The 27681-nt window shown below is 41.9% G+C and overlaps 2 protein-coding genes across 2 annotated transcripts in view; one reads left to right on the top strand and one right to left on the bottom strand.

The window, feature by feature from the left end:
• The window catches only part of LOC137080903 (uncharacterized), a 470496-nt gene that overhangs the window by 297378 nt on the left and 145437 nt on the right, over nt 1-27681 (top strand). The gene's annotated exons all lie outside the window — the stretch shown is intronic.
• Nucleotides 1-27681, bottom strand: part of LOC137073870 (uncharacterized) — a 76532-nt gene that overhangs the window by 11379 nt on the left and 37472 nt on the right. The window contains exons 7-8 of the mRNA XM_067442610.1: nt 16757-16840; nt 8766-8820 (exon numbers count right to left, since the gene is read on the bottom strand). Of these exons, the coding sequence (XP_067298711.1) occupies nt 8766-8820; nt 16757-16840 (139 nt within the window). The remainder of the gene's footprint in view (nt 1-8765; nt 8821-16756; nt 16841-27681) is intronic.

Genomic DNA, 27681 nt, shown 5'->3' with positions numbered 1-27681 from the left:
TGATTTTTGTATTGTTCATTAAAGGGTTGAAGGTCATTCACCTAGATCACTGGTATAACTTAAACAAGCTAGTGTAGGTTAAGACCTAATTCTGACCTGACAGCACAAGGCTACTTAGTTGCAATTATCTATACTGTATTCTAAGGGTTAATCAGGAGTTGAGGTAAATACCAGATCTCACCACAATATATATATATATATATATATGTGTGTGTGTGTGTGTGTGTGTGTGTCAATCAATCAATCAATCAACTTTATTTATATAGCGCTTTTACAATCACGATTGTGTCAAAGCAGCTTCACAGTGTCAAACAGGATAATATTGCGACAAAATTAGATTTGGCTGTACAGTCGTACTGGAGAAAACAGTGATGTTATCAGCTTATTTTAATTTATCATATAGCAACAATGTTGGCAGATCAGTATTTTAGTTTATAGAATTAAATAAGACCTAATTCATACATTTTATTTGTATAATAAGTTGAATAACTTTAATCATATTTTTAGTGTCCCCAAACTGAGCAAGCCAAGCCAAAGGCGACAGTGGCAAGGAACCAAAACTCCATCGGGGCATGATGGAGAAAAATAAACCTTGGGAGAAACCAGACTCAGTCGGGGTGCCAGTTCTCCTCTGGCCTATTAACACACCGTGTAAGATTATTATTCTGGCAACCTTACAGGTCAGAAATCATATTATTCATGTGTGTGTGTATGTATTTATGTACGTGTATATGTATGTGTGTATATGTGTGTATGTGTATATATATATATATATATATATATATATATATATATATATATATATATATATATATATATATATATAAATATATACAGTCTTGTTCAAAATAATAGCAGTACAATGTGACTAACCAGAATAATCAAGGTTTTTAGTATATTTTTTATTGCTACGTGGCAAACAAGTTACCAGTAGGTTCAGTAGATTCTCAGAAAACAAACAAGACCCAGCATTCATGATATGCACGCTCTTAAGGCTGTGCAATTGGGCAATTAGTTGAAAGGGGTGTGTTCAAAAAAATAGCAGTGTCTACCTTTGACTGTACAAACTCAAAACTATTTTGTTCAAAAAAAAATTTTTTCTGGGATTTAGCAATCCTGTGAATCACTAAACTAATATTTAGTTGTATGACCACAGTTTTTTAAAACTGCTTGACATCTGTGTGGCATGGAGTCAACCAACTTGTGGCACCTCTCAGCTGTTATTCCACTCCATGATTCTTTAACTACATTCCACAATTCATTCACATTTCTTGGTTTTGCTTCCGAAACAGCATTTTTGATATCACCCCACAAGTTCTCAATTGGATTAAGGTCTGGAAATTGGGCTGGCCACTCCATAACATTAATTTTGTTGGTTTGGAACCAAGATTTTGCCCGTTTACTAGTGTGTTTTGGGTCATTGTCTTGTTGAAACAACCATTTCAAGGGCATGTCCTCTTCAGCATAGGGCAACATGACCTCTTCAAGTATTTTAACATATGCAAACTGATCCATGATCCCTGGTATGCTATAAATAGGCCCAACACCATAGTAGGAGAAACATGCCCATATCATGATGCTTGCTGTGGCTTGAATTCAGAGTTTGGGGGTCGTCTCACAAACTGCCTGTGGCCCTTGGACCCAAAAAGAATAATTTTACTCTCCAGTCCACAAAATGTTCCTCCATTTCTCTTTAGGCCAGTTGATGTGTTCTTTGGCAAATTGTAACCTCTTCTGCACATGCCTTTTTTTTAACAGAGGGACTTTGCGGGGGATTCTTGAAAATAGATTAGCTTCACACAGACGTCTTCTAACTGTCACAGTACTTACAGGTAACTCCAGACTGTCTTTGATCATCCTGGAGGTGATCATTGGCTGAGCCTTTGCCATTCTGGTTATTCTTCTATCCATTTTGATGGTTGTCTTCCGTTTTCTTCCACGTCTCTCTGGTTTTGCTCTCCATTTTAAGGCATTGGAGATCATTTTAGCTGAACAGCCTATCATTTTTTGCACCTCTTTATAGGTTTTCCCCTCTCTAATAAACTTTTTAATCAAAGTACGCTGTTCTTCTGAACAATGTCTTGAACGACCCATTTTCCTCAGCTTTCAAATGCATGTTCAACAAGTGTTGGCTTCATCCTTAAAGGGGGGGTGAAATGCTGTTTCATGCATACTGATCTTTTTACACTGTTAAAGACTTGGAATCCCATACTAAACATAGACAAAGTTTCAAAAGTTAAGGTGGACGTTTGATGGGAGTATTTCTTTGTCAAAAATACTACTTCCGGTTAGTCATAAGTTTCGGCAAGTTTTTTGAGATCATGCGTCCCCTTTGACGTTAATGGGGGCGGAATTTCCTTGTATGGGCCTTACGGACAATTCTACCGGAAGGGCGTGAGAGAGAGTGAGGGAGAGAGCGAAAGCAACAGCCTACGCCCATCAAAGCGCTGGCTTGTAGGATGCTGGACAGGTGACAATTACACATAGCACATAACAATGTCACCAAAAAAGTGCGTTTTTGGGTGCCAGACCAAGACAGTCCTGCACAGATTCCCCAAAACCCCGCGTTAAGGCAACAGTGGATGTAATTTGCTTTTCCGGATCAGCAACTGAGTTGCGCGAATGTTTATATCTGTTCGCTGCATTTCGGTGCCGACTGTTTCATAAACAAGGCCCAACTTGACGCCGGATTTTCCCAATCGCCTAATGCTGAAGGATGGAGCAGTCCCAACGTTAGAAGGGTGAGTGAGACTGCTTCAAATGTCTGTGTTTTTTTTAGTCCGCTTACTGTCTACACAAACCACGCGTAAACACACAAACACACGTGCACAACTGCACTTCCCACATGTACACCTTCAAAGACAAAAATACGACGATATAATTCAAGTATAAATATGTAAATAACACAAGCCGCTAAGCATATTATATAGTTAGTGTATAACTTGTACCACCTACAGACGTCCTGCTCTAGTCGTTTTTGCTGCTGCTCCTGTTCAACTGCAGCCTCTGGGTCTGATTCCGGATCATAGATGTATGGCTGTATCTGATTAAAAGCCATATTTTTATTTTGAATAAAGTTTTTTTCCCGCTGTTAGGGATGCACTCGACTCAACACACAGCGCGCTGCTGCACACGTCATTATTTAGCTCCGGTCACACGCTCGGCTTTTTTCGGAAAGACTCGGAACAGCGCATCTTTCTTATATAATTATTAAAAAAATAAAGACTTTTCGGAGATATGCAGGATGCAATGCTACTCTATAGGTACTCAAGATTGACATGACACTGACTGAAACTGAGTGTTTCACCCCCCCTTTAAATAGGGGCCACCTGATTCACACCTGTTTCTTCACAAAATTGATGACCTCAGTTAGTGTTGTAGTACTCGAGATCGGTCTTGGTCTCGAGACCACTTTTTAAAGGTCTTGGTCTCGTCTCGGTATCGACCGCATTTTTACTCGGTCTCGTCTCGGTCTCGGGCGAAGATGACTCAGGATTTTGTCTCAAGACCGGTCAAGACCACAGCTGAAGGCATATAAAGAGCAGAGAACTCCACCCTGCGCTCACTCTCTCTGTCTTCAAAATAAGCACATAAGCGCTCTCTGATACTTCACATATTAATCTAAATCAAAAGTTCAGAAAACCGAATCCATGTTGAACGTTGCGCGTTCGGACAACTGTTTTGAAGTACCGCTCGCTGTGAATTGCGCTCAAAAAACGTTTGACCAGCTAAACACCTGACATAATTCATACATTAAATAAACAGGAAACAATTTCTATCCAGTTATGAAGTGTTTTCTGTGTGACAAACCTTCTGCGATGTTCTGACAGCCATGATTCACACACAACGGGTCTGCTAATGTCCGATTCACGACCAAATGACTCATTTGAACCGAATCATTTTAACAACGGTAATAAGAACTGATCTGTTCAACAATGAACTGAACGAATCAGTTTAATCATTTACTCAGAACACCTCAGAAATGAGAACGCAAGTATGCTTACCCAATTTAGCAAGAGTGGAGAGTAAGAATTATTAGTTTTAACTATCCACAGTATTTCAGCTTATGTATGTTGAATGTGTAGTAAAATAAATAGTCTAAAATCATTTAGTTTAGACTGGAGTGAGGTGAAAACAGAACAAAGATGTTTGTTAGCTAGCTGATCATTTTATTAAATTGTATATGGCAGAAAATGTGGCTATTTGTTAACTGTTAATGCTATTTCTAATATTGATATGATTATATACCAAAACAATTCAAACCTGTTGGAACAAAAGAAACATCAAGATAAGAGATCATACATAATAATGCAAGTACAGGGTTTCTTTTCCTTGTTGTTGCACAATAACATTTTCAATTTGTAAATGAAAAATATGTACATATATAAAATAATTTGCTTAAGCAGCATACTAATGCATATCTGTATGATACATATTCCACCTCCTGTTATTCACATTCATTTAAGACATAATGGACTGTGTCTGAGATTAATACCTCATCCAGATTAGCATTCTTAGGGAACTTTGAGTTTTAAAATGGGCACGAGCGCTTTTCACAAAATAAATTACAAAACTCTGTTAGTGTCAGTTTGGTGTTTGTGTCCACCATAGACTGTAAACAATATGGACACGTCGTCTTCAGTGCCTTCCATTGACGAAAAGTTAAGTGTTATTTGCTTATAGAAGAAAAAGATTAATTCCCACAAAGCTGCAATGCCTTTTGATAATTTGATCAAAACTTCTCTCATGGTACACTTACACACCCACACATACGAGAGAAGTGCCAATCATATGCATATTCCACATTTTATCATAAGTGTGGGGACATTCATTGGTCTTGGTCTTGACTCTGTCTCGGCCTGTCTTGGTCTTGGTCTTGACTCGGTCTCGGCCCTTCAAAGTCTTGGTCTTGTCTTGGTCTCGGCCCTTCAAAGTCTTGGTCTTGTCTTGGTCTCGGTTTAGGTGGTCTTGACTACAACACTAACCTCAGTGATTGAATGCCACACTGCTATTTTTTTGAACACACCCCTTTCAACTAATTCAACTAATTGCCCAATTGCACAGCCTTAAGAGCGTGCCTATCATGAATGCTGGGTCTTGTTTGTTTTCTGAGAATCTACTGAACCTACTGGTAACTTGTTTGCCACGTAGCAATAAAAAATATACGAAAAACCTTGATTATTCTGGTTAGTCACATTGTACTGCTATTATTTTGAACAAGACTGTATATATATATATTATATTTACATATTGTTTGAATGGAGGCTGGCGAAATTAAATTGAGTATTTATATATTTACATTTTTGTGCAGCACTTTGGAAACTGATTGTTGTTTGTTAAATGTGCTATATAAATAAAGTTGATTGGATTGATTGGATTATTCATTCTGTTGAGATCACTAAACAAAATACACCCATTAGGATGTGTCCCTGTTCTTGAAATACAATCACTGACTAACATTTTTGGTTTTAAAGGGGGGGTGAAATGCTGTTTCATGCATACTGATCTTTTTACATTGTTAAAGACTTGGAATCCCATACTAAACATAGACAAAGTTTCAAAAGTTAAGGTGGACGTTTGATGGGAGTATTTCTTTGTCAAAAATACTACTTCCGGTTAGTCATAAGTTTCGGCAAGTTTTTTGAGATCATGCGTCCCCATTGACGTTAGTGGGGGCGGAATTTCCTTGTATGGGCCTTACGGACAATTCTACCGGAAGCGCGTGAGAGAGAGCGAGGGAGAGAGCGAAAGCAACAGCCTGCGCGTGAGAGAGAGCGAGGGAGAGAGCGAAAGCAACAGCCTACGCCCATCAAAGCGGGGCTTGTAGGATGTTGGACAGGTGACAATTACACATAGCACATAACAATGTCACCAAAAAAGTGGGTTTTTGGTTGCCAGACCAAGACAGTCCTGCACAGATTCGCCAAAAACCCCGCGTTAAGGCAACAGTGGATGTAATTTGCTTTTCCGGATCAGCAACTGAGTTGTGCGAATGTTTATATCTGTTCGCTGTTTCATAAACAAGGCCCAGCTCGACGCCGAATTTTCCCGATCGCCTAATGCTGAAGGATGGAGCAGTCCCAACGTTAGAAGGGTGAGTGAGACTGCTTTTAGTCACCTTACTGTCTACACAAACCACGCGTAAACACACAAACACACGTGCACAACTGCACTTCCCACATGTACACCTTCAAAGACAAAAATACGACGATATAATTCAAGTATAAATATGTAAATAACACAAGCCGCTAAGCATATTATATAGTTAGTGTATAACTTGTAACTTACCACATATAGACGTCCTGCTCTAGTCGTTTTTGCTGCTGCTCCTGTTCAACTGCAGCCTCTGGGTCTGATTCCGGATCATAGATGTATGGCTGTATCCGATTAAAAGCCATATTTTTATTTTGAATAAAGTTTTTTTCCGCTGTTAGGGATGCACTCGACTCAACACACAGCGCGCTGCTGCACACGTCATTATTTAGCTCCGCTCACACGACACGCCCCCACCCGCTCGGCTTTTTTCGGAAAGACTCGGAACAGCGCATCTTTCTTATATAATTATTAAAAAAATAAAAACTTTTCGGAGATATGCAGGATGCAATGCTACTCTATAGGTACTCAAGATTGACATGACACTGACTGAAACTGAGTGTTTCACCCCCCCTTTAATGAGAAAATAAATAAACTATACACAGCGGATCTATGTATTTATTCACTAACATAAGTCACGTGACATGCACATGGAAGACAAACGTTAGTGTGTACTTAGTAAATAATATTAGTATAATAATATTTAGTAAAAATACAGCTATTATTGGTTGTTAAAAGTGTACTAATAATGATTTAATCTAATATCAAGGAAGAAAAAAAATATGGGTTGGGGCATCAGGGGCAGGGGTACGTTAGGTTCGGCATGAGAGAATCGTGGTTCACACTCACTCTTCACTCTTTTCTCTTTGCTGTGCCTAGCAACCATCTCTTAAAATCCCTGGTCATAACATAATTTGCCACACATAAGGTCAAAACCAAATATCCATAGGAACAATATACACTCCTTAACAAAATCTTAAGACCAGGGGATGCATTTCAAGTTTTACACATTTCGCACTTGTGGATCATAACCGTGTTGTAAGTGCTGCTTCAAAATGCCAAAACAAGAAACAGGAGCAAGAGACAAAAAATAGAGAGTAGGCAATTTATTGAAAACTGCATTTAAACTCAAACAGGCCGTTCATCAGCTGATGAAAAGTTTAAGACCATAGCCCAAAAATAAACGCACAACAGACCTAAAAGTGTCAAAAAAGAGCTCAGTAGTGAGTAGCCCCACAGTTCTTGTTGATCACTTCAAGAAGTCGTTTTGGCATGCTTGATGTGACTGTTTTCAGGAGGCTGGTGGGAACGTTGCTCCTTGTGGTGAAAATGGCTTCACCAAGGGCATCCATGGTCTGGAACTGACGTCCATTTTTGTAAACTTCCCTTGCCATCCATCCCCAAATGTTCTCAATGAGATTTAGATATGGGGAGCACGCAGGATGGTCCAATAGAGCAACGCTATTCTCCTGGAAGAAGTCCTTCATCAGGGGGCATTGTGAATTGCAGCGTTGTTCTGTTGAAAGACCCAGTCATTACCGCACAAACGGGGGCCCTCGGTCAAGAGGGATGCCCGCTGCAACAGATCCACATAGGCAGTCGCCGTTTGACGCCCCTGCACAACCTGAAGCTCCATTTTCCCATTGAAGGAAAAAGCAGCCCAGATCATGATGGATCCTCCTCCACTGTGCCGAGTAGAAAACATTTCAGGTGGGATCTCCTTGTCATGCCAGTAACGTTGGAAGCCATCAGGACCGTCCAGGTAAAAAAAAATTCTTGTCAGAGAATAAAACTGTCTTCCACTTTTAAATGTCCCATGTTTGGTGCTCTCTTGCAAATTCTAAACGGGCAAGTTTGTGTCGTGGGAGGAGACATGGCCTTTGAAGACGTTTTTTGTTCTTGAAGCCCTTCTCTAGCAGATGACGTCTTATGGTTATTGGGCTGCAGTCAGCATCAGTAAGGGCCTTAATTTGGGTTGAGGATCGACCTGTGTCTTCACGGACAACCCGTCGGATCCTGCGGTTCAGTGCAGGTGAAATCTTTTTGGGTCTACAACTTGACTATTTTGTTTCATAACTCTCAGGATTTTTTAAGAAATGTAAAATGACTGTCTTACTGCGTCCAACCTCAGCAGTGATGGCGCGTTGTGAAAGGCCTTGCTTGTGCAGCTCAACAATCCTGCCATGTTCAAAGAGAGAAAGCCTTTTTGCCTTTTCCATCAGGAGATCTTGACATTATGACTGCTTGAAGAACAATGCCATGAAAGCCATATTTTTTGTGCAGATTTGACCTTTTTATGGCTTTGGTCTTAAACCTTTGATCAGCTGATGTTTGAGTTTAAATGCAGTTTTCAATAAATTGCCTACTCTCTATTTTTTGTCTCTTGCTCCTGTTTCTTGTTTTGGCATTTTGAAGCAGCACTTACAACCCGGTTATGATCCACAAGTGCGAAATGTGTAAAACTTGCAATGAATCCCCTGGTCTTAAGATTTTGTTCAGGAGGTATATTAAACTTTTTTCCATGATCTAATATAATGTTACACATCAGATGCTTTTGCCCAAGAGTTAAGAAAACGTTTACTTAAGACACAGTCATCATTGATATTTCTGTGGTTTTTATGCGCTTCTTTTTTTTCTTTTTTTTTGCAGAAAAAAAAGATGCAAATACTCACCCACACATCCAGCATACAGAGATCATGGAGCACCCATCCCAATGACCATATGTCACTAGAAAAAAATCAAATGAAAAAAAGAATCTGTACATATACAGACAATACATATATGTCCTTTTATAGAAAATATATAATCTTGCACAAAAACACACACACACACACACACACACACACTATATATATATATATATATATATATATATATATATATATATATATATATATATATATATATATATATATATATTTATACACACATTTTATGACTGTACAGCTAAATCTAATTTTGTCGCAATATTATCCTGTTTGACACTGTGAAGCTGCTTTGACACAATCGTGATTGTAAAAGCGCTATATAAATAAAGTTGATTGATTGATTGATTGATTGACACACACACACACACACACATATATATATATATATATATATATATATATATACAGAATATATATATTTATATATATATATATATATATATATATATATATATATATATATATATATATATATATATATATATATAATGTGTGTGTGTGAGTGTGTTTTTGTGCAAGATTATATATTTTCTATAAAAGGACATATATGTATTGTCTAAAAAAATAATCAAAAAAAAAATCCAGAAATCACAATGTATGATTTTTAACTATGTATTTGTATGATACAGCTGCAAATAAGTATTTAAACACCTGAAAAAAATCAATGTTAATATTTGGTACAGTAGCCTTTGTTTGCAATTACAGAGGACAAATGTTTCCTGTAGTTTTTGAACAGGTTTGCACTGCAGGAGGGATTTTGGCCCACTCCTCCACACAGATCTTCTCTAGATCAGTCAGGTGTCTTACTGAGCTGCTTCCAAAGATTCTCTATTGGGTTTAGGTCTGAAGACTGGCTAGGCCATGCCAGAACCTTGATATTCTTCTTACAGAGCCATTCCTTGGTTATCCTGGCTGTGTGCTTCAGGTCATTGTCATGTTTGAAAATCCAGCCTCTACCCATCTTCATTGCTCTAACTGAGGGAAGGAGGTTGTTCCCCAAAATCTCGCAATACATGGCCACGGTCGTCCTCTCCTTAATAGAGTGCAGTTGCCCTATCCCATGTGCAGAAAAACACGCCCAAAGCATGATGCTACCACCCCCATGCTTCACAGTAGGGATGGTGTTCTTGGGATGGTACTCATCATTCTTCTTCCTCCAAACAAGTTTAGTGGAATTATGACCAATTGTGTGTTATTGTTCGTTAAAGCGCAAAAGAGGACTTGAATCTGGGCGTTGTGTGAGTTTTTCATATAGCACATTCTCTTTTTCTTGTCGCTCTTAAATGGTTTAAAAGCATTTACATGAATAAACTTGTGATCATATAATGTAACACTAGTCAGATTACAGAAATATTTACCAGCTGAGTCTTCTCCCGTTTCTACTATGCTTGATTTAACTTCCCTGTGCAGATATCAACAGCGCAACTAGGTAGCCAGGTCGAGGCCACAAATGGTTTAAAATTTGTGTCATGTAAAGATTTTATAAGTCAGCATTTCATACAAGATCTGGCAACTGAACAACCTTGGAATAACATTATTTATTATTATTCAAAGAAAGAGGTTTGGGCCATACAAATTACAGGAGATTTCCAGGCGAAATTACAAAACGGGAGGGGGGCGGGAGATGGGTGTGAAATACGGGAGACTCCCGGCAAAAACGGGAGTGTTGACAGGTATGGTTCAGCCCCCATTACATTTTTCACTCTTTGTTATATTGCAGCCATTTGCTAAAATTCAGTAGATTCCCACTCACAAGACCCATAAAAGGCACTAAAAACATGGATACAAAGTCCATCTCACTACAGTGGCTGTACAATAATTTTACAATGCAAAGAAAATAGTTATTGTGCGCACAAAAAATCTAAATAATGACTTCATCCACCAAGTTATTGACGTGAACTTGACGCATGCATGAGAATATGACGCAGATCCTCTGTTCGATACATGACCCAGAAATTAGGAGGAGCGCCGCTATCATGTGAGTTCACGTCCGAGACCTACATGGAAGACAATAACTTGGCGGATAAAGTTTTTTCAAAAACTATTCTCGTCGCTTCGTAAAATTATTGTACAGCCACTGTAGTGAGATGGACTTTGTAACAACGTTTTTAGTGCCTTTTATGGGTCTTGTGAGTGGGAATGTACTGAATGTCAATGGAGGCCTATCTGAAGCCTTTCTCAGCCATCAGCTTTCAACAAAAATATCTTAATTTGTGTTCCGAAGATGAACAAAGGTGTTACCGGTGTCTAATGACGTGAGGGTGAGTAATTAATGAAATAATTTTTGGGTGAACTAACCATTTAAGTTAATTTTTTTTTTCTCATTGATGTACACACAGCACTCCATATTGACAGAAAAACACAGAATTGTTGACATTTTTGCAGATTTATCAAAAAAGAAGAATTGAAATTAGTGTTGTAGTCAAGACCACCTAATCCGAGACCAAGACAAGACCAAGACTTTGAAGGGCCGAGACCAAGACAAGACCAAGACTTTGAAGGGCCGAGACCAAGACAAGACCAAGACTTTGAAGGGCCGAGACCGAGTCAAGACCGAGACCAATGAATGTCCCCACACTTATGATAAAATGTGGAATATGCATATGATTGGCACTTCTCTCGTATGTGTGGGTGTGTAAGTGTACCATGAGAGAAGTTTTGATCAAATTATCAAAAGGCATTGCAGCTTTGTGGGAATTAATCTTTTTCTTCTATAAGCAAATAACACTTAACTTTTCGTCAATGGGAGGCACTGAAGACGACGTGTCCACAGGGTTGCCAACTCTCACGCATCTGGCGTGAGACTCACGCTTTCAGGCTCTGTCTCACGCTCTCACTCCGCCCAACTCAATCTCACGCCAAATTGCCAAACCTGCTTTTGATATTAAACAAAGCTATAAGCTTTATTTTTTTTAAATGTGTTTTAATGAAATTCAAACAATAAACAGCGTTTTGGCGCTAATGTGGCATAATGTTAAAGCCAGAGGCGTTGAAAAGCGGAGTTGCAGGCTCTCTTCTCCCTGCGGCGCGCGCTGGTCACGTGGCCCATGAGCGCTCAATACTTCTAGCGCTGTGCCAATGAATTTAAATGGCTTAAGCGGATGCACAACAGTTTCACCATATAGATGTTTGCTGCAAGTTTTGGTAAACAGTACAGCATAGTGTTAATGTGTATTGATTATTAAGTCAGCCATATTTACAGGATCGTTTTATTATGGAGAGTGATAGAGATTCAACATTGTTAACATTAATGTTATTCTTGTATTTAGCCATCAGGTATTCCTTACTAATAGGTCACACTCATACTCATTAAATTGTATTTATTGAATATTTTGAGATCTTTTGGTACTAAATACTATTTGTGCAAAAATTAGGCTATTGTAAATAAATGACCACTTAAAATATTTTTCTTTTAATATTTGTATATATTTCTTCTAATATTTATATTACAATATGTTTAGTAATTAATGTTAAAATAGAGAATTCCAATTCAAAGAGGACAAATACAGTCATTTTGTGGCCAAAAAAAAAAAGTTTATTTGTAATGCCATTAGGTGCCTTATGGCTCTTTAATAAATATCCATGTATATCTAGTTGCTCAAAAAAGTATTGCAGTCTTTGCATTCTAATAAATATTTAGATATGATGATCAAACACTAGATTTCTTTAAATGTGAAATTTCAAAACTTGAATAACTTGCATCCTAATATTTTTAATGAATAATGATACTTATATAAGCACTCACAAGTGAATATTAAGGAATGGCACATATAATTTGACCCAAGAAATGTTTAAACTAGTGCTAAAACAAACATATTTTTTCTTATTATGTATAGTATATATACTATACTGAATCAAGTCTCAAAAGCATTGCGCACAACCCCGGCCCCCAAAAAATCTCACTCCAACCTGAACTTAAAAGTTGGCAACCCTGTGTCCATATTGTGTACATTCTATGGTGGACACAAACACCAAACTGACACTAACAGAGTTTTGTGTTTTGTTTTGTGAAAAGTGCTCAATCCCATTTTAAAACTCAAAGTTCCCTAAGAATGCTAATCTCGATGAGGTATTAATCTCAGACACAGTCCATTATGTCTTAAATGAATGTGAATAACAGGAGGTGGAATATGTATCATACAGATATGCATTAGTATGCTGCTTAAGCAAATTATTTTATATATGTACATATTTTTCATTTACAAATTGAAAATGTTATTGTGCAACAACAAGGAAAAGAAACCCTGTACTTGCATTATTATGTATGATCTCTTATCTTGATGTTTCTTTTGTTCCAACAGGTTTGAATTGTTTTGGTATATAATCATATCAATATTAGAAATAGCATTAACAGTTAACAAATAGCCACATTTTCTGCCATATACAATTTAATAAAATGATCAGCTAGCTAACAAACATCTTTGTTCTGTTTTCACCTCACTCCAGTCTAAACTAAATGATTTTAGACTATTTATTTTACTACACATTCAACATACATAAGCTGAAATACTGTGGATAGTTAAAACTAATAATTCTTACTCTCCACTCTTGCTAAATTGGGTAAGCATACTTGCGTTCTCATTTCTGAGGTGTTCTGAGTAAATGATTAAACTGATTCGTTCAGTTCATTGTTGAACAGATCAGTTCTTATTACCGTTGTTAAAATGATTCGGTTCAAATGAGTCATTTGGTCGTGAATCGGACATTAGCAGACCCGTTGTGTGTGAATCATGGCTGTCAGAACATCGCAGAAGGTTTGTCACACAGAAAACACTTCATAACTGGATAGAAATTGTTTCCTGTTTATTTAATGTATGAATTATGTCAGCTGTTTAGCTGGTCAAACGTTTTTTGAGCGCAATTCACAGCGAGCGGTACTTCAAAACAGTTGTCCGAACGCGCAACGTTCAACATGGATTCGGTTTTCTGAACTTTTGATTTAGCTTAATATGTGAAGTGTCAGAGAGAGCTTATGTGCTTATTTTGAAGACAGAGAGAGTGAGCGCAGGGTGGAGTTCTCTGCTCTTTATATGCCTTCAGCTGTGGTCTTGACCGGTCTTGAGACAAAATCCCGAGTCATCTTCGCCCGAGACCGAGACGAGACCGAGTAAAAATGCGGTCGATACCGAGACGAGACCAAGACCTTTAAAAAGTGGTCTCGAGACCGAGACCGATCTCGAGTACTACAACACTAATTGAAATATAACATTGTCCTAAGTACTCAGAACCTTTGCTGTGACACTCATATATTTAACTCAGGTGCTGTCAATTTCTTCTGATCATCTTGAGATGGTTCTACACCTTAATTTGAGGCCAGCTGTGTTTGATTATACTGACTGGACTTGATTAGGAAAGCCACACACCTGTCTATATAAGACCTTACAGCTCACAGTGCATGTCAGAGCAAATGAGAATCATGAGGTCAAGGGAACTGCCTGAAGAGCTCAGAGACAGAATTGTGGCAAGGCACAGAGTTACAAAAGGTTACAAAAAAATTCTGTGTGAACTGTGTTCTGACTGAAAATGACACCGGTGATGACCGACAGCCAATGAAAGTTTGAGATACAGGAGCAGCGGAAGGTTCAGAGAGGAGTTATAGACAGGATTCTTAGTAGGACTGTTTGTTAAAGATCTATAACTTTCAGCACAACAATTGGGATGTCATCTTGTGTGGGGTGAAATTTGGCACAGATCTCATGGTGCCACCAGTGCGACACATCTTCACTTGTATGCCCGACCTCATTGGGTGTTTCGGCCACTTATCACAAGACACCCTCTGTCGGGGTTGGCCCACCACGGGTTGATCAGGCCCGGGTGTGTGTCGCACGGTGGTGGCACCATGCGATCATTTGGCAGCCCATGTTGCGTCCATACGTTTCAGCCACAGCCAGTGACTGCTCCGTTCCACTGCAGTGGCAAGTTCTTTGATTGCCCTCCGTTTGGACTGCCCTCTGATCCCTACTTCCTTCAAGAGCCTTGTGGTAGAGCTGGCTACAAAACCTCTGGATCCCACCTCCACTGGCCACACCTTCACATTCCAGCCCCGCCCCGCCTCGCCCCGCCCCGCCCCTCTGCTTCAGCTGCTAAGTTGGCATATCGCGGCCTCTTCCACTCAAATGCCTCGTCGATGGCATCCTCTCACGGGAGAGTCATTTCAACGATGAAGGATTTAGTATTTTAATAGATATAGTTACAATTCTATCAAACAAAAACAAAGCCCAAACATTTGCACATCCAGCCGCAGCTGCAGCACATTGCAAAATTAACTATTTACCTCAAACTCTCTTTGCAGAGCACAATCCTGGCTCCCTCTGTCTTTCCAACAATTTCCTCCGGAATATACTTTTTTCTTTTTCTCCACAAATCAGCAAAACAGACAATTTGGAGCAAACTTTGTGCAGTTTATTATTTTTAATAACAATTCCAAGTCTTGCGCGAGAACTCCGGTCTGACGCACGTGTGACCTCGCGTTGTTTACTTGTCACATCGCACGTGTGTTTGGTTGGGAATGTTGGGAAACTTAGTTTGCTCACCGGAGATAGAGAGCTATCGGCGATCCTTCCTCCTGTATAGTCATGCAGTGTGAACTCCTCTGTCGCCGCTCCATTGTGCAGTGTGAACACAGCAGTAACTGAAAGCTACCCCAGATAGTCATGCAGTGTGAATAGAGCAGTGACCTGACGAATTTGAGAATCGTGCAGTCTGAACTAGGCTTTACCCGCAATCTGTGTTTGTCGATCGTTGCAGTTGTCCCTGTGTGTTTCTCGTGTGCATTCGTCTTCCCTGGTGTCATGTGTAATGGTTTCCATCCAAGAGTTCCCGTTGCCTGGTCCTTGCCCATTGCATCCATGTGGCATTTATGCTCCAACATCTCCGGATCTCCTGAATCTGTTTGCCTGCTACGAACCTTCTAGACTGTTGAGATTCTATTTCTGTAATTCAATGGTCTATGTCAGTAATAAAGAGATATTTTACACTCGCTATTGGATCCGCATCTGTTTTCCCACATTACCAGCATGACAGAAATAAGATTATTTTGTCTAATGAGACCAAGATATAACTTTTTTGGCCTTAACTCTAAGAGGTATGTGTGGAAACAAAAATCACCTGTCCACCTGTTTTCAGCTGCAGGGACAGGCGACTGGTTGCAATCGAAGATGAATGCGGCCAATTACAGGGATATCCTGGATGTAAAAACCTTCTCCAGAGTGCTCAAGACCTCAGACTGGGCTTCCAACAAGACAATGACCCGAAGCACACAGCTAAAATAACAAAGGGGTGGCTTCACAACAACTCCATGACTGTTCTTGAATGGACCAGCTAGAGCCCTGACTTAAACCCAATAGAGCATCTCTGGAGAGACCTGAAAATGTCTGTCCACCAATGGTTACCATCCAACCTGATAGAACTGGAGAGGATCTGCAAGGAGGAATGGCAGAGGATCCCCAAATCCAGGTGTGAAAAACGCGTTGCATCTTTCGCAAAAAGACTCATGGCTGTATTAGATCAAAAGGGTGCTTCTACTAAATACTGAGCAAAGGGTCTGGATACTTAGGACCATGTGATATTTGAGTTTTTCTTTTTAAAAAATCAGCAAAAATGTCAACAATTCTGTGTTTTTCTGTCAATATGGGGTGGAGTGTGTACATTAATGAGAAAAAAAAAGAACTTAAATGATTTTAGATGCCTACAATATAACGAGTGAAAAATGTAAAGAGGTCTGAATTAAAGAGGTCTGAATACTTTCTGTACCCACTGTATGTATGTATGTATGTGTGTGTGTGTGTGTGTGTGTGTATATATATTTATATATATATATATATATATATATATATATATATATATATATATATATATATATATATATATATATATATATATATATATATATATATAATCATTTTATACTGCTTAAATATCAACATTTAATGTATTTCATGCTATAAAAAGCCCACCTTTTGGATGTATATTTCTTCTGGAAAACCTCTGGGCTCTTATACAGCTCTGCAACCACACCTGATTCTGCATATGCATCAGCTCTGAGAAAGAAAAAAAGTCAAATCAACGTGAACTCAAAATGATAAAACTTCACAAATATCTTAGAGGTGTACTGCCACAAAGGCTGAAAGAAAATAAAAGCTGAAATAGTTCAAAAATTAATCACGTCATGGCTTTGCGAGATTGGGGGCACATCTCGAAATAGAAAGATGTTGTTTTGATCTCTCCAGGACAGAGGAAGTAGCCTGGTTCTGCTCTCCTACGTACTTCTGCTCAATTTTCATTTTCCTTAAGTACTACGTCTGGGACTGCTGTGTAGTCTTAGGTTTTCTCCGAAAAAAATTTTTACCGGTCCAATCAGCAAACAGAGGGAGTGGCTGAGAATGATGACGTTGATGTCGAGCGCTAGTTTGAGATGTAGTTCAGTAATGGCGGCGGAGAAAGATGCAAACTAAACCATTCATTGCGTTGTGGCACCGCTGCCGAATTTCCAGAAGTTAAAGCCGGAGCAATAACAGTCTTTGCTGGGGTTTGTTGGTGGCCCTCCAAAAGGGTAAACTCGGGAAAAGTTTGATTTTCCAGATCGCTTCGTTAGTGATGAAGGAATTGGCTGAAGCTATTCGGACGGTAAATGTTTCTCGTTGGGTCGGAAGGTATTGCCATCATTTAAGTTACAGGGACTGGTCAGTTATTTTATTGCCGTCCGTCTCAAAAAAATCCCCGGCCGAATTACCTTCTGCTTTTGACTAACGCAAGGCCGTGTTGATGTAATAGCTGTCCGAATCCACAAACAAACAAAAATTAATGGATAGTTAAGTGCTATTCTTTATTGGTCAGGTGCAAATGGAAGAGATGTGTCTTAAGATGTTTTTTAAAAATGGCTACAGACTCGGCAGCACGAATTGAAATTGGCATGTCATTCCACCAGGTGGAAACGGTCCAGGAGTCCGTGAAAAAATGTCCGTGAGAGCAATTTCATGCCTCTTTGGGATGGAGCCACGAGGCGTCGCTCATTCGCAGAACGCAAGCTTCTGGAGGGTGTGTAAGTCTGAACAAGTGAGTTTAGGTATATTGGTGCAGAGCCAGTGGTTGTTTTGTAGGCGAGAACTAGTGCCTTGAATTTGATGCGAGCAGCCATTGGCAACCAGTGCAGTCTGATGAAGAGAGGCGTAACATGAGCTCTCTCTTCGGCTCATTAAAGACCACTCTCGCCGCTGCATTCTGGATCAGCTGCAAGGGTTTGATAGTGCATGCTGGAAGCCCAGCCAGAAGAGCATTACAATAGTCCAGTCTGGAGAGAACAAGAGCTTGAATCAGGAGTTGTGCAGCCTGTTCTGATAGGAAGGGTCTAATCTTTCTAATGTTGTATAAGGCAAAACTGCAGGACCGGGCTGTTGCAGTAATGTGGTGAGTGAAGTTTAACTGGTCATCAATCACAACTCCAAGGTTCCTGGCTGTCCTGGATGGAGTTATGGTTGATGAACCAAGCTGAATGGAGAAATGTTGATGAAGTGCTGGGTTGGTTGAGAAAACAAGTAATTCTGTCTTTGCAAGATTGAGTTGAAGGTGATGCTCCTTCATCCAGTCAGAAATGTCTGTCAGACAGGCAGCGATACGAACACTGACTGTAGGATCATCTGGTTGAAATGAGAAGTAGAGTTGAGTGTCATCAGCATAGCAGTGATAGGAGAAGACGTGTTTCTGAATGACAGAGCCTAATGATGAAATGTAGATGGAGAAGAGAAGGGGTCCAAGCACTGAGCCCTGGGGAACCCCAGTAGCTAGATGATGTGACTTAGACACTTCACCTCTCCATGACACCCTGTAGGACCTACCAGAGAGGTAAGACCTGAACCACTGGAGAGCAGTTCCTGAGATCCCCGTCTTCTTAAGTGTTGACAGGAGGATCTGGTGGTTAACTGTGTCAAAAGCAGCAGACAGATCCAGCAGAATGATCACTGAGGATTTGGAAGCTGCTTTTGCCAGTCTCCGTGCCTCAGTTACCGAGAGCAATGCAGTCTCAATCGAATATTCACTTTTAAAGCCGGATTGGATGTTGTCCAGGAGGTTGTTCTGTTCAAGAAACACAGAGAGTTGATTGAACACAACTCTCTCAAGTGTCTTTGCAATGAAAGGCAGAAGGGATACCGGTCTGTAGTTTTCTAAAATTGCTGGATTCAGAGAGGGTTTCTTAAGCAGTGGGGTTACCCAAGTCTACTTAAATGCTGTGGGAAAGGTTCCTGTGTGAAGAGAAGTGTTGACAATGTGAGTGAGTGCATGAGTCATTGAAGAAGAAATGGCCTGAAGGAGGTGAGTGGGTATAGGATCAAGTGGACAGGTAGTAGGGTGATTGGAAAGGATGAGTTTAGAAATATCTTTGGAATTGTCCGCGCTAGGCGGCTAGGCTAGCTCTCGCCAACCCCAGTGCATGCTGTGCTCTACCGGAAAAGTCTTGGTCACTCTTGTCTTCAGGTGCCGATCCAGAGGCGATGATCACCGGTTTGGGAGGCCACAAAAAGTTGGGACGACCGAGTGTAGACCGAGTATTGTCGGTGTAGCGTTCACGGGGTGATTTGGTCTTACTGGAGGCGGGCGAGAAATGCTCTGACGATATAAATATTCAAGCAGGGCAGATCGTGATTCCCCCGAGGTGGGTGGAAGTGAAGTGATGGTCCTTGCATGGCCTGTATTAGAGAGCTGCAAAAAAGTTTGTCGGCAGTGACCTGCCATGATACAGAGAAGCTTGTGGCTTCTTTTCTGACACCAGTAAAATCAGCGGTGCAAACTCGTCTGCCGATCTTTTCTGTCATGTTGAGCATACAAGACCTCATGTGTTGATTTGTCAAAACAATTAGAATGAACTGAAGCCACTAATCTCATAGTCTGTACCGACAGAGGAGGAAAATGCAAGGTCATGCAGCGGGGTTCCACAGGTCCTGGGAATCCTTGCTGTCCGCCTCGAAGTCAAGCGGTGGCGTGCACATGCACTTAAAATTCCAGAGGGGCTGTCGGCTGCGGGCTCTCTCGCGCCCTGTCTGTTTCGGCGGAGTTACTGCAACTTTGTTGGTCGAGAGGGCTTCCCCACTACTGAGGGGAAAATCCGTGCTTGATCCCCTGGGGATCCCCGGGTCTTTTGACAGAGGGGATTCCTCTAGGGAGAGCTACATCACGTATAGTGGTGATGACGGATGCTACACGGATGGGGAGCTCTGTGCCAGGGCAACTCTGTAAGGAGAGTGGCCGGCAGCCGAAAAGAGCGTCACATAAATGATGTTGCAGGCAATTCTTCTGGCACTAAAACACTTTGCTTAGCACTTAAAGGGCAGACATGTGTTAGTCAGAATGGACAACACGACAGTAATGTCGTATATAAACAGACAGGGAGGTACTCACTAGCCTCCTCTGTTGCAACTGACATGGACGCTCCTGATATAGGCCAGCGAGCATTTAGCGGCACTCCGGGCCAGACCTACTATCCAGAGGGGGACCACGAGTCAGAGAGTGGCGCCTGCACCCTTGAATAGTGGCGCAGATCTGGGCTCGGTTCAGCAGGGCCGAAGTACGTGCAGGGCCGAAGTGTCCAAAAACGTGCTGTCTGCTGTTTTTCTCATTAGACAGGAGCGCCCCCTGGGGGTGGATGCCCTGTAGCATGGCCCAAGACTATACTGTACGCGTTTCTCTCGGTGGAACTGACAGCCCACTCTAAACAGAGTTGTTCAGGAGGGTCTGTCACTGATTGTAGTGGCCCGTCGCTGGCCCGGCAAAGACATGGTATGCAACTCCAAAGGCAGCGCTTGCAGGTTTACCACCTGGTCTCTGAACGGAGTGGTGGGAACCTTGGGCACATATCCAGGCCGGGGTCTCAGGATCACGTGAGAGTCACCCGGTCCGAATTCCAGGCACGCTTCGTCAACCGAAAATGCCTGCAGGTCCCCTACCCTCTTGATGGAGGCCAATGCGGTCAGGAGCGCTGTCTTCATAGACAAGAACTTAACATCTACTGACCGCAAAGGCTCAAATGGGGCCCTCTGCAGAGCACTTAGAACTACTGAGAGGTCCCAAGAGGGTTCGAGAGGAGCACAAGGAGGATGTAGTCTCCTCGCACCCCTCAGGAACCTGATGACCAGGTCGTGCTTACTTACCGGTTTACCGTCCAAAAGGTCATGGTAGGCGGCAATAGCGGCCACATAAACCTTCAGGGTGGAAGGAGACAGCCTTCGATCCAACCCTTCTTGGAGAAAGGAGAGCACAGACCCGATCGGGCATTTCCAGGGGTCTTCTTGGCGGAAAGAACACAATCTGACGAAGAGGTTCCACTTCAACGCATAGGCCTGTCTCATGGACTCGGCCTGAGCGGAAGTGATGGTAGCCACCACCGTAGGTGGTAGGGTACTCAAACCTGCTGCGTCCCGTCCAGGAGCCACACGTGGAGGTTCCAAAGATCGGGACGCAGGTGCCACAGGGTGCCCCGTCTCTGAGAGAGGAGATCCTGCCTCAGAAGAATCGGCCAGGGAGGGGCTGTCGCACGGAGGACTAGTTCTGGGAACCAGGTCCGGCCGTGCCAGTACGGGGTGACCAAAGTGACCTGCTCCTTGTCCTCCCTGACCTTGCACAAAACACGTGCAAGAAGGCTCACTGGGGGAAACGCATACTTGCGTAGGCCCTGCGGCCAGCTGTGCGCCAGAGCATCCATGCCGAGCGTGCCCTCGGTCAGGGAATAGTACAGGGTGCAATGGGACGAGTCGTGGGAGGCAAACAGATCTACCTGTGCATCCCCGAACTGATCCCAGATCAGCTGGACCGACTGGGGAAGTAGTCTCCACTCCCCAGGGATTGGCTGAATCCGTGAGAGCTTGTCAGCTGCACGGTTCAGGATCCCCGGGATATGGACAGCACGAAGGGACCTCAGGCGCTTCTGACTCCATAACACGAGATGCCGGGCGAGTTGGGACATGCGGCGGGAGCGTAGACCGCCCTGGTGGTTGATGTACGCTACAACGGCCATGTTGTCCGACCTGACTAAAACGTGTTGACCCTTCAGCAATGCTAGGAAGCGGTGCAGGGCGAACCGTACTGCCAGCAACTCGAGGCAATTGATATGCAGGCGGCGCTGGCTCTCTGTACAGGAGCCCGCGGCTGCATGTCTATTGCACATGGCACCCCAACCCGTGGTGGACGCATCTGTTGATACAACAACATGCCTGAAAACTCGTTCTAAGGGCACACCTGCCCGTAGAAAGCTGAGGTTCGACCACTGGGTGAGTGTCTGTCTGCAGGCCCGAGTCACTGGAACCCACAGCGTGCCAGACTGCCATGCCCATCTCAGGACTCGATCATGAAGCCAGTGCTGAAGCGGTCTCATATGAAGCAATCCGAGCGGCGTCACCGCGGCTGCAGATGCCATATGCCCCAGGAGCCTCTGAAACAGTTTCAGTGGAACCGCACTCTTGCTCTCCAACTGACGGAGGCAAGTAAGCAGTGACTGCGCGTGCTTGCCGGTAAGCTGCGCGCACATGGCGATTGAGTTGATCTCCATACCGAGAAAAGAGATCCTCTGAACGGGGCAGAGTTTGCTCTTCTCCCAGTTGACCCGAAGGCCCAGACGAGCTAAGTGGTGGAGAACCAGGTCTCTGTGTTTGCACACCCAGTCCCGAGAGTGGCCCAGTATAGTTCAGGATGTGAACCCCTTGCTGCCTGAGTGGCGCAAGGGCTACCTTTTAAATCTTCGTAAAGACGCGAGGGGACAGAGCTAGCTCGAATGGGAGTACGGCATACTGATATGCCCGCCCTTCGAACGCAAACCGTAGGAACGGTCTATGTCGTGGAAGGATGGACACATGGAAGTATGCGTCCTTCAGGGCGATCGCTGCAAAACAATCGCCCGGACGAACGCATTCGAAAAGGCGTTTCGCAGTCAACATCCTGAACGGAAGCCTGTAAAGAGATCGGTTCAGGATGCGAAGGTCCAGGATTAACCCACCGAATTTTTTTCGGTACAATGAGGGACGAGTTTGATCGCACCCTTCGCCAGTAGGGTAGCGATATCCGCACGCATGACAGGGGCATTGGGCCCCACCATGGTGAACCGGACACCCCTGACGCGTCTTAAAAGATAGCGGGGTTGGCCCCACTTTATATTAGGTGGCCTTAAGTACTATGTACTTAAATCAAAAAATAAGTACAATGTACTTACTTTGTTCAAATTGTATTGCAAAACACCTTTGCTGATATTGAGGTGGGATACGGGTAGAGTTAGGGTCAGGTGTGGTGGTGTGGGTCAGTTTAAGGGTAGGGTTAGGTGTAAGGGAAGTGCCAACTGTGTAATTACAAATGTAACTACAGAAATTAATTACAGACGTAATTACAAGCAGGTATTTTTTTAAGTGTAAGTACAATGTAAAAACATGTATGTACACAATAAGTGCATTGTATCAAATGATTAATTACAATGTTAGTACATAGTAGTTAAGGCCACCTAATATAAAGTGGGTCCGCGGGGTTCGTCTAAGCGATAAAGAGGTTTCAGAATGGTTGGCCGGTGAGGATGCTTACACATTACACAACCACTCTATTTCGTTTGTATTTTATAGGAGCTGTTTTGTGTAATGTGTAAGCATCCTTACCGGCCAACCATTCTGAAACCTCTTTATTGCTTAGACGAACCCCGCTATCTTTTAAGACGGTGTCTTTTAATCGCTTTTTACCCCCCAAAGAACCGGGGTTGGCTGGTGTATAATAAGTCTTTTTCATGAGCTCCGACATGATGTCGTTTCAGCCGCTGCAAAAAGAATAATGCGTACAATGATTTTGAATCAATCTTTTATTAAAAAAGTTACAGAATACAAAAGTAAGTAAAAAATGGATACAATGAAATTACGGAACACGTAATCCAAGTACATAAAAACAGATATAATGATGTTAATATAGCAACATCTAAGAAATAACTTACGGGATACAAAGTAAGTTAAAAAATGAATATAATATTGCTACAGGATATAATGGCTAGTAAAAAATAATGATGGTAATAATGACATCAATGAAAGTCTAACCAGAAAAGAAAATCTCTGCAGGCCATCATGTTATGGGCGAGGATGTAATCGATAAACATTACGACAATTTTCTCGACAATGTTTTCCATTTCGTCAATTTTGGCTAAGTCATTTTCATCATTTTCATCATACCCGCGTGTACTCAATATCAGTGTCGAACATACGTCCGCCACATAGGTACAGGAACACAACAGGTCTGTGATTCCAATCTCAGACTGCGATTGAAACAGCATATCTAGAACATCTTTCATCATTACATCGGGTGGTTTGGTACCATCTGCGCATTGTCCGTCAAATCGTCCCATGAATTAGGTATTCCTCTAATTAAAACCATATTTTTCTTGAGATTCGCTTCACGCCTTGTGTCGGTGTCAATTGGAAAACCGGGGTTGGATGCATCCGCAATAATCTTATGCATCAGATAACTCATCTGGTTTCTGTAATGATCTTTAAACATGAATTCCACACAACTCTTTAGGCTGCAGTTTGCACCAATTATGTAAGCTTGTCGGCGATGAGATGTTCCAGCAGCACCACGGTCGCGGCGTGATTTTGAATCCGACGTCGCTGAAACATCCGTCTGTAGCATCGTAACGGCCTTTATCAGTGGAGAGGTAAGTCAGGTTGTGTGATCCGATGTCCGAAGCAAATTTATCCAGCCAGTCCTTGTGGAGGTCCGGTGGTTCAGGGGAGAAAGTTAGACTATGGTCGCACGTGTTGTCATCAGGAGGGTCGAGAATGCTGCCGAAAGAGATACCGCAGCTACAGACATGAGCGGGGTCTGATGATGCTTCTTCAGTCATGACTTATAAATGACGCATGGGTGGGTCTCTGCGGCGAGATTTTTGATGCACGTAGTGAATGGGCGTGGACGCTATAGCAGCACTGCTGCTGCGCACGCATTTCTCGGGGTGGAACAGCTGCACTTTAACTTTGCTGTATCCGTCATGCATGTCACACCATTTGAACATTTTGTTTATGGTCAGGAAAATAACTTTCAGCAGATCCATATCACCCCAGCTAAACAATAATTGCATTTCAAAGAGATCGTTATGCTCGCTAGGTATGACAGTCCTCGCCTGATCGTTGTTGAGTTTCGTCTTCTCTTTACAGCAGAATATGTAAACAGATTCCTTCACCATCTTTTTAGTGTGATCACCCACCACACGGTACCGGACATTCGGGCGTTACACCGTCCCACTCTGCAACGTACAAAGGCTCTTGACCGCAGTCTTTCAGATCCTTCCAGACAAAATTGTAAAATAGATTCCAGTCTTTTTCAGGAAATACAACGCTGGGGTCTTCCTCCGCCCGGGAACCAGGAGTGTCCAGGAGTGTCGGTAGTGTAGAGCGTAACAGCACGAGCCGGTTTATGAAATCTGCACCCGAATACGCGTCCGCCGAACATGGTAAATTCGTCCGTTTTCCATTCCGTAACTTCATGGAGAAAATCTGTCAGATGGACGTGACCGTACGGTTTTCTTGGTGCCATAGGCAGACTTTCTGGCGAATTAGGGGGGGATAAACCATCCATCCTCATGTAGCTCATGATTCTCTTTTGTAGAACACACTACACATTGATCAGTTTATATACGTCGCTATGGAATGAGGAGGAGGAGGAGGGTCCTGATAGCCCGAACTTCAAAGGATAAAACTTTCCGTCACAAATATATATCATACCCTCTTCAAAGGATAAAACACCATATATTATCATTATTAACGACTTCATATATTATTAACGACTTCAAAACATCATATATTATACCCTCTTCAAAGGATAATACTTTCTGTGGCCTCCGTTACAATACCCACTTCAAAGGATAAAACCATCTGTCAAAACTCTGTCATGCCCTGATGGAGTTTGGGTTCCTTGCCACTGTCGCCTTTGGCTTGGCTTGCTCAGTTGGGGACACTAAAAATATGATTAAAGTTATTCAATTTATTATACAAATAAAATGTATGAATTAGGTCTTATTAAATTCTATAAACTATAATACAGATCTGCCAACATTGTTGCTATATGATAAATTAAAATAAGCTGATAACATCACTGTTTTCTCCAGTACGACTGTACAGCCAAATCTAATTTTGTCGCAATATTATCCTGTTTTACACTGTGAAGCTGCTTTGACACAATCGTGATTGTAAAAGCGCTATATAAATAAAGTTGATTGATTGATTGATTGAAAACATCATAAATTACACCGGTAATCCCCATGAACCCCAGGAAGGTCAAAGGGCACATCATAAATTATACCCGTAATCCACATGAACCCCCGGAAGGTCAAAAGGTCACATCATAAATCATACCGGAAACCCCTCCATGACTGCAACCCCGGAAGTTCAACCGGTCAAAAGGTCAAAGCCATAAATCTTTTTGTCATAAGCCGCATCCTATTACTACTCTCGTGCCGTATTTTTCGTGGTTATCGAGTTAATGAAAATAACTTCTTTCATTCTTACCGTATTTTTATAAATACGGTAAGAATGAAAGAAGTTATTTTCATTACATATTTTTTGTGATTATCCTCGTATTTTTATAAATCCGGGACGAATGAAAGAGCGATATTTTCATTATATTTTGGTGGTTATCTTCACTTGCGCGTGGGAAGGAAATAGGTGACTTTGAGTTGAAGATGTCTCTCTTTCTTCAAGATCCTCCGTTCAGAAGATCCTCCGTTTCTCCTTTGTGGTTGCAAATCAATATATTATTTGGTTACACTTTATTTTGATAGTCCACTTTAGACATTCTACTAACTATAAGTAACTTTGCAACTACATGTCAGCTAACTCTCATTAGAGTATTAGTAGACTGTCAGTAGACTGGTAGGTTACGGTTAGATGTTAGGGTTCGTAGAATAAGTTGAATTGTAGTTGCCAATGTACTTAGAGTCAGTAGAATGTCTGTTGGGGACCAACAAAATAAAGTTTTAGTAAATATTAATCAGACAGTCTACTGATACTCTAATGAGAGTTAGTTGACATGTAGTTGCAAAGTTACTTATAGTTAGTAGAATGTCTAAAGTGGACTATCAAAATAAAGTGTTACCTATTATTATTATTTTTTCTTCTCCCTCACATTTAGGCAAAATTAATATAAAAAATAAATAAGACTGCAGTCTGTTTTATTTTAAAGGGGGGGGGGGTGAAATGCTGTTAAAGACTTGGATTCCCATCCTAAACATAGACAAAGTTTCAAAAACTAAGTTGGGCGTTTGATGGAGTATTTCTGTGTCAAAAATACTCCTTCCGGTTTCTCACAAGTTTCGTAGAGTTTTTTTAGAGTATGGGTCTGCTTGACGTCGACAGAGCGGAATGTCCTTGTATGGGCCGTACGGGCTCTTCTCCTGGAAGGGTGCGCGTACGCCCATAAACACTGCTCTCAAGATGCAGATCTACTCGTCCATGCAACACTTCTGTCGCGCCGCACTCCACTTTATTCCTATGGGTGACGTCAAGTGACTTCAACGATTTGAACCGACACATTAAACATGTTACACGCTTACACGCTTCTGTCGTGTCGCAAAAGTGGATCTCCACAGTCACTCCTGTCACAGAAATCACGAAATCATCTCGGTTACGTATGTAACCCTCGTTCCCTGAAGGAGGGAACGGAGACGTACGTCAGAACTGAACCGACGAATTAGGATCTGACTTTAGAGACCAATCCTACTTCGAGTGTTTAAAAACGAGCCAATGAATTTTGGCATGCGATCCACGCATTCCACGCTCCGCCCCGCAGCGCGGGTATAAAACAGGAAGTGGAATGGTAGATCAGCACTTTTTCTGCTGAGGAGCCGTCTAGTGACCCGGACTCCCAGCGGAAGCACAGC

This window comes from Pseudorasbora parva, chromosome 1, assembly GCF_024679245.1.
Source record: "Pseudorasbora parva isolate DD20220531a chromosome 1, ASM2467924v1, whole genome shotgun sequence".
Classification (NCBI taxonomy): Eukaryota; Metazoa; Chordata; class Actinopteri; order Cypriniformes; family Gobionidae; genus Pseudorasbora; species Pseudorasbora parva.
Note: the sequence above shows the minus strand (reverse complement) of the source record. Positions and strands in the feature narration are given on the sequence as shown.